The sequence below is a fragment of the Anolis carolinensis genome, unplaced genomic scaffold (genome assembly GCF_035594765.1).
Source record: "Anolis carolinensis isolate JA03-04 unplaced genomic scaffold, rAnoCar3.1.pri scaffold_7, whole genome shotgun sequence".
NCBI classification, from domain to species: domain Eukaryota; kingdom Metazoa; phylum Chordata; class Lepidosauria; order Squamata; family Dactyloidae; genus Anolis; species Anolis carolinensis.
The window spans coordinates 18,301,546-18,314,108 of record NW_026943818.1 but is presented as its reverse complement, the minus strand read 5'-3'; the positions used below and the strand labels follow the sequence as shown (position 1 = coordinate 18,314,108).

The 12,563-nt window shown below is 41.5% G+C and overlaps 2 protein-coding genes across 2 annotated transcripts in view; both read right to left on the bottom strand.

Moving 5' to 3' along the window:
- ankfy1 (ankyrin repeat and FYVE domain containing 1) overlaps window positions 1-11,337 on the bottom strand; it is a 33,459-nt gene extending 22,122 nt beyond the window's left edge. Inside the window, exons 1-6 of the mRNA XM_003226580.4 lie at window positions 11,248-11,337; window positions 3,965-4,157; window positions 2,679-2,797; window positions 1,672-1,807; window positions 1,315-1,438; window positions 374-523 (exon numbers count right to left, since the gene is read on the bottom strand). Of these exons, the coding sequence (XP_003226628.1) occupies window positions 374-523; window positions 1,315-1,438; window positions 1,672-1,807; window positions 2,679-2,797; window positions 3,965-4,157; window positions 11,248-11,257 (732 nt within the window). The 5' untranslated portion in view covers window positions 11,258-11,337. The remainder of the gene's footprint in view (window positions 1-373; window positions 524-1,314; window positions 1,439-1,671; window positions 1,808-2,678; window positions 2,798-3,964; window positions 4,158-11,247) is intronic.
- Window positions 4,914-11,294, bottom strand: LOC100555363 (merlin-like). Its single transcript, XM_062960256.1, has 2 exons — window positions 11,248-11,294; window positions 4,914-8,198 (listed from the first exon to the last, which is right to left on the bottom strand). The coding sequence occupies exon 2, from the start codon at window positions 8,088-8,090 to the stop codon at window positions 6,315-6,317; it is 1,776 nt and encodes a 591-aa protein (XP_062816326.1). The 5' UTR covers window positions 8,091-8,198; window positions 11,248-11,294; the 3' UTR covers window positions 4,914-6,314.
- Window positions 11,338-12,563: the final 1,226 nt, after the last annotated feature.

Genomic DNA, 12,563 nt, shown 5'->3' with positions numbered 1-12,563 from the left:
AACAACAACAGAAATCCCAGGGGCCATGTAGTTCAACACCTTTCTACAACAACAACAACAACAGAAATCCCAGGGGCCATCTAGTTCAACCCCTTTCTACCATGCAGGAAAAGCACAATCAAAGCACCCCCAATAGATGGCCATGCAGTCTCTGTAATAATAATAATAAACGTCTGGGAGGCAAGATGGCACAGGGAATGGGAAGAAGGGGATTGGACTGGGTGACCTCTGGGGGTCCCTTCCAACTCTTGGCTGCCACGAGAAATAAATGGGGGGGAGACCCTGGAAAATGACACCTGAGGTTGTTAGTGCTTGGCCATGTTGGCTGGAACCATATCCAGTTGCAACAGAAATACCAATTATCTCCTTTTACCTGCGAATCCATTTCAATGAGGTACAGGAACACGACGTCCTCTCTTTCCACTTTGATTGCTTTGTGCAAAGGGAACTCGGTTTTGGATTTGATCATTTTGTACAAAAGCTGGGCGCTCATCGTGCTGAAGTCTTCTTTCCTCAAGTCATCCTAGAAAACAAAACAAAGCAAGATGAAGCAGAGAAGTTCCTGATCCTGGTCTCCACAACACAGAGATCCTTTGCGATCACAAAATGCCAGAAACATCAGCAGAGAACCAATTACTGGATTCCTACCAAGACTGCCTCGACTTATTATCCAACATTTCCCCCTATCCAACGTTCTGCCGGCCTGTTTACATTGGATAAGCAAGACTCTACTGTAGTTGTTTGACTCCAGAAACTTTGTTTTTATGGTTGCCATAAACTCTCGTTGAATTGGTTGAGAGATTCATTGAAAAACTAGAGCAAAAAGTGCTGCAGGATGTTTCTCCATAGTTTTTATGACAAAACCAATTAGGAAATGACATTGATAATATATAATATATTATATAATAATATTATAATAATATAATAATATAATATTTTATATAAATTTAATAAACTTTTCCCATATTTTTATGAAAGAACGAATTAGGAAATGATATTGATAACCCAGGAAAAAATTGTGTTACTTTGTGTAATATATAATAACATGATATAATAATACAATTGTAAATATAATTATAATATAATAATACAAATATACTTACACAATAATATAATAATACAAATATAATAATATAATATACTGTGCTGCCTGCCGCAAAAACCAAAGTTTTTGCAATGTAATAATCCTTTCCCATGTTTTGATGAAAGAACCAATTAGGAAATTATATTGATAACTCAGGGAGAAAAATCGCAGTGTTCCATATTGTTCTTAAGTCTGTCCCCCGGAAGCCCATCTATGCCCTTGTCTCTCACCCAATGACTAGCAATGATCTCCGCACAGTAGTTCATCAAAGTGCCAGCATTCAGTTCTTCGGCCGTTTGATAGAAGCGGATGCAGTTCCGGACGTTGACCAGTGACATGACTCCTTTTTCACATCTGGCAAGACAGGAACAGAAAGAAAAAAGCAATCAGAAATGAGCAAAAAGCAACCAGAAATGGCTTTCGTTTGACATTTTTCAACTGAGCACAAGAGAGTGATGCAGCAACTAAAAAGGCCAATGCAATTCTGGGCTGCATTCAGAGGAGTCTGGGGTCCAGATGGAGGGAAATCTTAGTCCCACTCTGTTCAGCTTTGGTCAAACCATGCTGCTGTTGATCCCGAAACTTGCCTTTCCCGGAGGAGCTTCAGCTGGAACCGGTTGGCGAGCTTCATCAGCTCCGTGAGGAAGAGGTCGTCCTCCCTCAGCTCCAAATCATCGGTGTAGATCCAGTGCAGCATCGCCATGGTCACATCGGGGTCAGCGTCTGGGAGGAAAACATTATACACTGAGATGAACAGTTGACTGAGTCCCGCTTTCGCCCTACCACCTAGTCTTCTGCACTTTATCACTGGCTCTTGGGATTACTACTTCTAATACATTGCACAATTACAATTTTATTCCTCTCCTCCAAGATAATAATAATAATAATAATAATAATAATAATAATAATAATAATATTGTATGACACAGCAAACAAGATAGACATGCTGGATTTCATATCACAAAATCACAAGTCAAACACTTCCCAAGTGTCTAGGACTGTGTGATGTATTTTCGGATTATGCACGCAGATCCCAGTAGGGTGGCCTTTTGCAATTATTATTATTATTATAGAGAGTCTAGCCCAGGGGTCCCCAAACTTTTTAAACAGGGGGTCAGTTCACGGTTCCTCAGACCGTTGGAGGGGCAGTCTATAGTTTGTTTTTTTAAAAAAGATGAACAAGTTCCTATGCACACTGCACAGATCTTATTTTGAAATAAAACAAACAAAATGGGAACAAATACAGCCTCAATGTTAATAATCATAATCATAATAAAAATAACAAAGAGCATTGGAAGAGACCCCTTGGGCCATTTAGTCCAACCCCCTTCTGCCTTTGTGCACCAAGAGCACAAGCAAAGCACCCCTGACAGATGGCCACCCAGCCTCAACGTTAATAATTATAATAATAATAAGATTCACATTGAGTAGCATGGTAGGTTCACGGGTGCAGGGAAGGAGGGACTGGGTTTGATAAGATGACATAACTGTACAGTTTCTGCTGGTTGTTGTATTATTTGAACTTGGTTTTCTCTTTCTGCTTGTAATCCATACACAATAATATTTAAATATAAATATATGACTATGAATAGACCTGACAGATCCATCTCTTCCGTGGAGGCCAGGTTGGCCAGGCTCCAAGACTCGCTCCGGGCTGCCAAGACGAATTTGTGAGCGCTGATGCTCTTGTCCCCAACCTTTATCTTCAGGTCACTGGAGAAACACAACAGACACAGACACACACAGCAGGGCTTGAGGGGACTTGATGGCACTTGCCAGGATTGCAACAAAATTCAGGACTAAGGTGAGGAGATGGGATCAAACACAATCTTTTGCATATTTTTCGGGTTCTGAATCATAGAATTGGAAAGAACACACAGGCCATCTAATTCAACCCCCTTCTTTCTGCCTTGTAAGAAAAGTCAATGCACCCCGACAGATGTCCACCCAGCCTCTGCTTAATAACAATAACAATACAATGATGATGATGATACTAATAATAATAATAATAATAATAATAATAATAATAATAATAATAATAATAATAATAAAAGAATTATAGAATCCTAGACTTGAAAGTGACCACATCGAGCATCTAATCCAACCCACTTCTGCCAAGCAGGAAAAGCACAATCAAAGCACCCCCAACAGATGGCCATCCAACCTCTGCTTAATAACAATAATAATAGAACTTAGTATCCTATGATAAATTGACATGTAATATTAAAATTAAAAGAGGGTTATTAAAAAAGGATGATTTTGGGAAGATATGGGGAACATTTATAGAGTTTGTATATGTAGAAGGTAAGGGGAAAAAACCTGTGAAATAAACAATAGAATTTTGGAAATAAATATTGTAATCGGCTGGTCTGGGGTGAAGGGATAGCACTAGGTGAAGGGTCACAAAAAGTAAATAATATGAGTATGTAACATAGTTAGAGAGTGAAAATACTATAGGAGCTATGATATACATCACTCTGTATTGCAAATTTGTTAAAGAATAAAGTTTTAAGTACTGAATATGTAAAATTAACAATTTTTCAATAATTTAAATAAATTTAAAAAAAATTTTTTTTAAAGAACTAGAATCCTAGATTTGAAAGCGACCACATGGAGCATCTAATCCAACCCCCTTCTGCCAAGCAGGAAAAGCACAATCAAAGCACCCCCAACAGATGGCCATCCAACCTCTGCTTAATAACAATAACAACAATAATAGAACTATAGAATCCTAGATTTGAAAGCGACCACATGGAGCATCTAATCCAACCCAGACAGACAGCCATAAATAAATAATAAAATGGGATTTTCACTGCACAACTGCTCCCCGCCCCCCCCCAGCTCCAAGGCCGAGGGTCAAAGCCTCTCGCCTTTCCTGACCTGTATTGATCCTGCTGATAGAGCTCGGAGATGATGGAAAGCAATCGGCTGATGAAGGAATCGCTGGCGTTCTCTTTGTTGGACTGGGCGGCCAGGAGAGCGCATTGCCTCTCGGTCTCGGTCAGCTTCTTCTGCAGCTTGACGTATTCCTGGCGGAGAAGCATGAGGTGTTTCTCCAGTTTGGCCACCTCTTCTGCAAAGCAAAAGGCGACACGCACAAAAAAGGATCACAACCTTGCAAAGGGGGACGTAGCTCATGTTGTGTCGCCTGGAGGTCACGCGGTCACTCTTTTTTAAGATGACCTAGAGGAGACAAAGCTGTCTGCCCTCATTATTATTATTTTGTGTGATTGATGTGAACTTGGCTCGGATTTTTAACATCATCATTATTTATTTATTTATTTATTTCCAACATTTATATCCCGCCCTTCTCACCCATAAAAGCAGACGGGGAAATTCTCTGGTGAGATATAAAAGTTGGAGCAAATTTCCATCAGCAGGAAAACTAACATTTTGAACATGCATATAATAATAATAATAATAACAACTTAATTTTTATATCCCGCCTCTATCTCCCCAAAGGGGATGCATATCTTTTATTCCCAAATTTGCAATTCTCTACCCAGAGTTCTATGCACAATTCTGAATGTCCAGTAACTATTATTATTTCTTTCTAACAAAAATCGTGTTATGTAGTGTGTATGTACTTTTGTTTTAAAATCATCATTCTTTTTGTTACCCTTCCAATAAGCTGAGATAATAGAATTAATTGTATTCTGCAATTAGGTTATTTTTTAAATAATTAGCTTTTTCTGTCCTGCTGGAGGCTTTTATTGGCCACAGTGTCTTCAAAATACTAAGCTAGATGGCCCTTGTTTGATGCAACATTGCTCTTCATTTGTAATATTTAATCTAACTTTTCACAAAAAAAGAGATCTCAAAATAAGCATTTCTCTTTTATTATTATGTTTATTTATACTGCACTTTTCTTTTCACAAGAAAACTCAAAGCAGACCTTCTCTCACATATGATGTCTCTTCTCAGACAACTGCTGAAACATGCCTGGACATTATTTAAAAAGCCAAAAACGCATCTTTTTTTCTCTACAATTGTAAACAGGATTCACCCGACCCAATTTATTCAGGGTTAATTTTGGCCAATTACCATATTTCCTTAAGTGGCTGTCGGCAGTAACTGTTGCAAAACCGTGCCTTGCAGTTTTACCAACAAGGAAAGTTCTATTTGCTTTTCACAAACCTTCCTGCCCACGTTTTTGCTGTGCAGATCTATTGCCATCTGCTCACCCAGCTGTCAGAAACCAAACATCTAACTACAAGCTTTTCAGAAACGTAGAGGAAAAGGAAACCAACAAAGCTGACCCTCTTACAATAAACTGCTATCTCCTTCCTATTCTCCAACTACATTTTCCGAGGAAACAAATGACATAGGCAACACTGTATGTAAGGAAGTCAGAGCAAATCTGCAAAATCATCACAAATTGGAAAATCTGGATAGAGGTTACACAATTCTGAGTTGTGCAATAATGAGGGTTGAGGAACTGAGCAACTCCATTGCAAATAACTGTTGCTTGTCACTGGATGTCCCAATCGACTGGTACATACAAAAATGCAATACAAATATTCTGTTTTTCCATTGGGGACTGAAAATATTTGTCTAAAATGCTTGGATCAAGTGTTTTAGGATATCTGTATTTGCAAGTACAGTAGAGTCTCAATTATCCAAGTTAAACGGGCTGGAAGAAGCTTGGACAAGCGAATATCTTGGATAATAAGGAGGGATTAAGGAAAAGCATTATTAAACATTAAATTAGGTTATGATTTTACAAATTAAGCACCAAAACATCATGTTATACAACAAATTTGACAGAAAAAGTAGTTCAATACGCAGTAATGTTATGTTGTAATTACTGTATTTACAAATTTAGCACCAAAATATCACGATATATTGAAAACATTGACTACAAAAATGGCTTGGATAATCCAGAAACTTGGATAAGCGAGGCCTGGATAAGTGAGACTCTACTGTATGTACATCATGAGAAGATATAATGGAGAGCCACAAGCCCACCCTGGTGCCCTTAGAAGGCCTGCATGAGAAGCAGTTTGACTCCAATTGGTGGAGGGAAATGGAGAGTAAAGGCTATTATAGCGTGAAAGATTTATACAATATAAATGGTAATTAGCAGGATAATAGAAAAGGTGGGAGAGGCAAACGGAATAAATGCATTAGGCTTATGTAATAAACTTAAACAAGGGTCCAAGGTCAAAGGACAGGCGGCGGCTTCGTTTCCGGCATCGGGTTCGTTAACGGCTCTCCCGACCCGTTTGCTTTAGAGTTCCTCAAAGAAAGCCACTCGGGATTTTGTGCTCTGCAAGGTCAGCCTCTCGATGGTGCTGTGCTTGCTGTTGCTCTCGTTGTGCAAGAAACCCATGGCGGTCTCTCGCTCCTTCAGCTTCAAGGCCTCGATTTCTGTCTTCAGCTCATTCAGCTGTTCTTGGAGGTGCTTGCTTTTCTCCATATATTCCACCTTCTCTTTCTCGATCTCCATGGACAGTCTCTTCATATCCGTATCTTTGAAGTCGAAGGAGAGGCTCTCGCTGGTGTGTCCGTAGGAGGGCAAATCGGCGGGCAGCACGGCGGCGGGACTCGCACTCATGGCCTGTGTGTAGGACTTGTTGGTGATTTCCAGGAGCTTCTGCTTGGCTCTTCGCTCCGAGTCCCGCGCCTCTTGCAGGTCCTGCTTGAGCTGGTCGGCTTCCTTTGCCCTCCGCTCGGACTCCTCTGCCATCTTGAGCGCCAGCATCTCGGCCCCCAGGACTTTCTGCTCCATGAGCCGCTTCTCCTCCTCCGTCCGGATGGCGGTGGCCTTGATCCGCTGCATCTCCTGCTCGGCTTCGGCCGCTTTCTGGGCCAGGAGCTTCGCCTCCTCTTCGGTGATCTGGGTCTTTTCGGCCAGCAGGTCCGCCGTTTCCTCCGAGCGCATTAAGGCTTCGTTGGCCATGCTCGCCTCTTCTTTCAGTTGCAACAGCCGCCGCTCCAACTCGTCCCGGTTTCGTTCGGCCTCCTCCCGCATATGTTTCTCTCGCGCCAAGCACTGCCGTTCTATCTGCTTGCGGGCCTTCTCCTCCCGGGCCTGGGCCTTCATCTGCTGGACCTCCAAGGAGTCGGCCTTCCTCCTCCTCATGAACAGGTCATGGTTTCCGATGCAGAGCTGTAGGATCAGTTTATTGACCCGGAGCTTGGAGGAGTTGAACTTGAAGACGTCGATCTTCTTATCCAGGGGCTTAATGGTGAACTCCTTATCGCTGTAGGAGACGTTGCGGATCTCATTCCACTGGAAGGAGATTTTGGGGGTCAGCTTGTTTTCGGGGTCGTAGATATGGAGGCCCAAGGCGTCCACTCCCAGAAGCAGCTCGGTTCCTTTCTTATTCCGGATTGCAAAATAGTTGACGCCATACATCTCGAGGTCCTGGGCGATCTTGAGGTACTCCATGTCCGCCTCATCCCTGGCTCTTCCGCGATGTTGGCTGTACCAAGCGGTGATCCTTTCCTCCCACATTTCCGGGGTCATCTGGTATAGGTTGACCACCCGTTTCGGAAGCAGTTCTTCCTGAGCAAGGAAGCCACGTTTGTGAACACCGGGATCATAATCTCCATACTTGGCTTGGACTGCGTAGGAAGCGAGAAGGACGGAGGCTTCAGGAGGACAGTAGATCTTCTCGTCCAAAATCTGCTTCTTGACCTGAAGAAAGAATAAGTGTTGTGTGATTTCCTGGACCAGTTCCTCCTCTGCGTTCTCCGGGTAGAACTTGGCCAGGAAGTGGAAGGTGACTGGCTCCTCCTTCGGGACATCGTGGTCCAAGACCTTCTTGTCCATCTTGAGCCAGGCCACGGTGTCCTTGATCATGTACTGCAGCCCAAAGAACCAGGTCTCGCGGAGCCCCAGCGTCCGGCAGACGAGGTCAAAGAGGTCCTTCCCTTTCCATTTGGTCTCGCAGTTGAACTCCATCTCGGCCTCCATGGTGACGATGCGGACGGTGAAGGTCTTGGGCTGCTTCCTCTTCAAGGAGCTGAAGCTCATCCGGGAGGCGATGACGCCGGCCATCTTCGGGGCCTCTGGGATATCTAGTTGGGCCCGCTGAGAATCCTCTCCCGCTCCCGATTGATTGGCAGGCGCCACACACCCCTCAGGAGGCGGGGTTCACCGCCAACGCTGCGGTGGGGAAATATGGCGAATGTATAGGTAAGGAAATTAAGGTGGAGGGTATACTTTAAAAAGGACAGAAATCAGAGAAAGGGCTGGCAGGAGCAATAGATAAATTGATGACCAAAGACGATGAAGATATCATAAGAACATTATAAAATAAATGGCGGAAAGGCCCGCTTACAAGGCAAGCAATAGAGGAACTAATGAAGGAAGTTAGGGAAATTAAAATGGAACAGAATAAAATACCCTAGCCCAATTATGCAATTTATTTATTTATTTATCTATTCCCAATATTTATATCCCGCCCTTCTCACCCAAAGGGACTCGGGGCGGCTTACAACACTGGCACAATTAGGTGCTTATACAAAATAAATCAATAATACATAAATCAGTTAAAAACTATTAAATACAGTATAAAATTACAGTATATAAATTTAAAAAATACGTATGCTTAGATCCATTCGCAATATGGGAATGGGAAGCTCAACATGCTGGCATTATGGAGCAAACCAAAGGTAGTCCACCCACATGTGGTGGAAATGCCCGAACACAATAACTGGGGCCGGGGGAGAGAATAATAAAGAAAATGGAGAAATGATTTAAAACACCAATTCAAGTAAATATGGACTTTATGTTAATGGTAATACTAAGGAATGCAAAAAAGAAGATGTATTCAGAGTGATGATTTTAGCAGGCAAGGTGGTAATTGCCTGGGGATGGAAAGATGAAACAAAATGGAATGTGGAAAATCGGAATAACGATTACACCACAAATGTACCTTGTGAACATGCCCAATGAAGAACTAGAAAGGAAATTGGGAAAAAATTGTTTTACATGACAGTGGCAGCTCAAATAGTATACCCCAGATATTGGAAACCCTCACAGCTATCTCCCATAGAATAATGGGAAAAATACATTACAGATTTGCTGATAATGGATAAAAGAACTACTTAAGAGGAGAACCTTTAGAGAACTTTGTTAATGAATGGCAACCAATGATTCAACATCTCAATGTAAAACTAGAATGTATATAAGGGAAGCTATAAGACTGTAGACAAGGAAGAAACGGGTAACAATTTGGAGCCTATAATACCTATTTAAATAGAAGACTGTGACCCCTTAATGAAAATATATTATCTGAGAAATGATTATGAAAGACTAATAGCTGGAAAGTATTGCACTGTATACAACAAACATTCACAATGTATGTATATTTGAATGAATGAATAAATAAATAAATATTAAATGGAAAGAGAGGTAGATTGAAGGGGGTCCAGGAAGACATCATTCCACCATGTCTGTGTCAATATAACAATATAATACAGTAGTATATAATACTAATATTATGCTATACTAATAATATACTATATTGTATATACATATAATATTAATAATATTATAATACAATATCATAATAACACATTATTATTGTATATTGCATGTAATATTACTAACAATATTGCAGCACAGTGGTATAATAAAATATAACAATATATAATGCTTATATTGTGCTAGACTAATAATATAATATATTGTACGTACATATAACTTGTACGCTGCCCTGAGTCCCCTTCAGGGTGAGAAGAGCGGGATATACATGTCGCTAATAATAATAATAATAATAATAATACAGTAATAATAATAATTGATAGAAAGTGATTGCTAGAAAGAGAAGCAGATATATTTATTTATTTACGACATTTATATCCTGCCCTTCTCACCCCGAGTGGCTTATAAATCATATGTACATACAATATATTATTAGAATAACACAATATTAGCATTAAATTACTATATTGTACTATATCGCTATACTGTAATATTATTGAGGTATGATCAGCCCCCTTGTTAATGGCCTTTCGTTCGCAAATTAAAACCTTTCTGTGGAGCCAGGCCCTCCCAGACGACTGAAAATAGGCAATGGCAGTTCGATAAAAAAATTCTTTGATAATAATTCACAAATAACTTTAGTGGCTGGAGGTTATGGATATCATTAATATGGTGCTTGTTGTAAGTTTTTTTGTTTTATTTGATATCTTAATTGGGTTTTAATCGGGACATGATGTTTTAATTGATTATGTATTGCTGTTCAGTGTATTTGTATGAATTTTATATGCTGTACGCTGCTTTGAATCCCACCCATGGGAGAAAAGCGGGATAGAAATGAATAAATAATCATAATAATAGTAATATTACATGTAATATATAGGTTAAGGTAAAGGTTTTCCCCTGACATTAAATCCAGTCATGTCTGATTCTGGGGGTTGGTGCTCATCTCCATTTCTAAGCCGAAGAGTTGGCATTGTCCGTAGACACCTCCAAAGTCATGTGGCTGGCATGACTGCATGGAGCGCCGTTACCTTCCTGCCGGAGCGGTACCTATTGATCTACTCACATTTGCATGTTTTTGAACTGCTAGGTTGGCAGAAGCTGGGGCTAACAGCGGGAGCTCATTCCGCTCCCGGGATTTGAACCTGGGACCTTTCGGTCCTCAAGTTCAGCAGCTCAGCGCTTTAACACACTGTGCCACCAGGGGCCCATATGTAATATATAGTATATAATTAATATTACTATATTGTATTATTCTTAGTATAATATTGTATTACATATTATCAATATTACATGTATAGTGTATATAATATATTATATTTTATATATTATTGTATATTATATAGTATATATATATATATATATATATATATAATTAACATAGCATGTTACTGGAGAGAGGTGCCCCCAGTATCCATAGAAAGATGGGTAGATACATATATAGAGACAGAGATAAAAAAAGAAGTAGATACAGATAGAAAGATAGATAGACAGGCAGGCAGGCAGACCCACCCAAAGGGCGCCCTCCTCGAGGCGCGGCCTAGCACGGCCCTCGCCCACCCGGCCCTTTCCTCACGTGAGCGCCACACCAAACCCACCTCGGACTCTCGCAAGGCAGGGCCCCTTCCCCCTTTCCCCCCCCCCCACCCCAAAAAAAACGCTTCCCGGCCACCGGAGCGGCCTTTGACCAACAAACCCGCCCTTCCCCTCAAGCGCTCCCGGATACCTTCCGCCATCTTGGCGCCGCCGCCTCCTCCTCCTCCTCCTCGGACGTGTTCTCGCGAGACTTGTGGGAGGAGCGAGCGCGACTGCGCTCCTACCCGGCGCATGCGCACACCGCCCATTCCCTCAGCGTGAGGCAGACGGGCCAACTCTTCGAACTCCACATCACTGCTAGACACAGCTGACCTCCAATAATAATTATGTATCTATTAGCGACATTGATATCCCGCCCTTCTCACCCCTTTCGCCCTCCATTCGTGCCTCTTCGAACTCCACATCACTGCTAGACACAGCTGACCTCCAATAATATTTATTAGCGACATTTCTATCCCGCCCTTCTCACCCCTTTCGCCCTCCATTCTTGCCTCTTCGAACTCCACAGCACTGCTAGCCACAGCTGACCTCCAATAATAATTATTTATTTATTAGCGACATTGATATCCCGCCCTTCTCACCCCTTTCGCCCTCCATTCGTGCCTCTTCAAACTCCACATCACTGCTAGACACAGCTGACCTCCAATAATATTTATTAGCGACATTTCTATCCCGCCCTTCTCACCCCTTTCACTCTCCATTCTTGCCTCTTCGAACTCCACAGCACTGCTAGTCACAGTTGACCTCCAATAATAATTATGTATCTATTAGCGACATTGATATCCCGTCCTTCTCACCCCTTTCGCCCTCCATTCGTGCCTCTTCGAACTCCACATCACTGCTAGACACAGCTGACCTCCAATAATATTTATTTATTAGCGACATTGATATCACGCCCTTCTCACCCCTTTCGCCTTCCATTCGTGCCTCTTCGAACAGCACTGCTAGTCACTGCTGTCACAGCTGACCTCCAATAATAATAATTTATTTATTAGCAACATTGATATCGGCCCTTCTCACCCCTTTTGCCCTCCATTCGTGCCTCTTCGAACTCCACAGCACTGCTAGCCACAGCTGACCTCCAATATTAATAATTATTTATTTATTAGCAACATTTCTATCCCACCCTTCTCACCCCGAAGGGGACTCAGGGCGGCTTACAAGTTATATATACAGTAGAGTCTTGCTTATCCAACGTTCTGGATTATCCAACACATTTTTGTAGTCAAAGTTTTCAATACATCGTGATATTTTGGTGCTAAATTCATAAATACAGTAATTACAGTACAGTCTCACTTATCCAACGTTCTGGATTATCCAACACATTTTTGTAGTCAATGTTTTCAATACAATGTGATATTTTGGTGCTAAATTCGTAAATACAGTAATTACTACATAGCATTACTGCGTATTGAACTACTTTTTCTGTCAAATTTGTTGTATAAC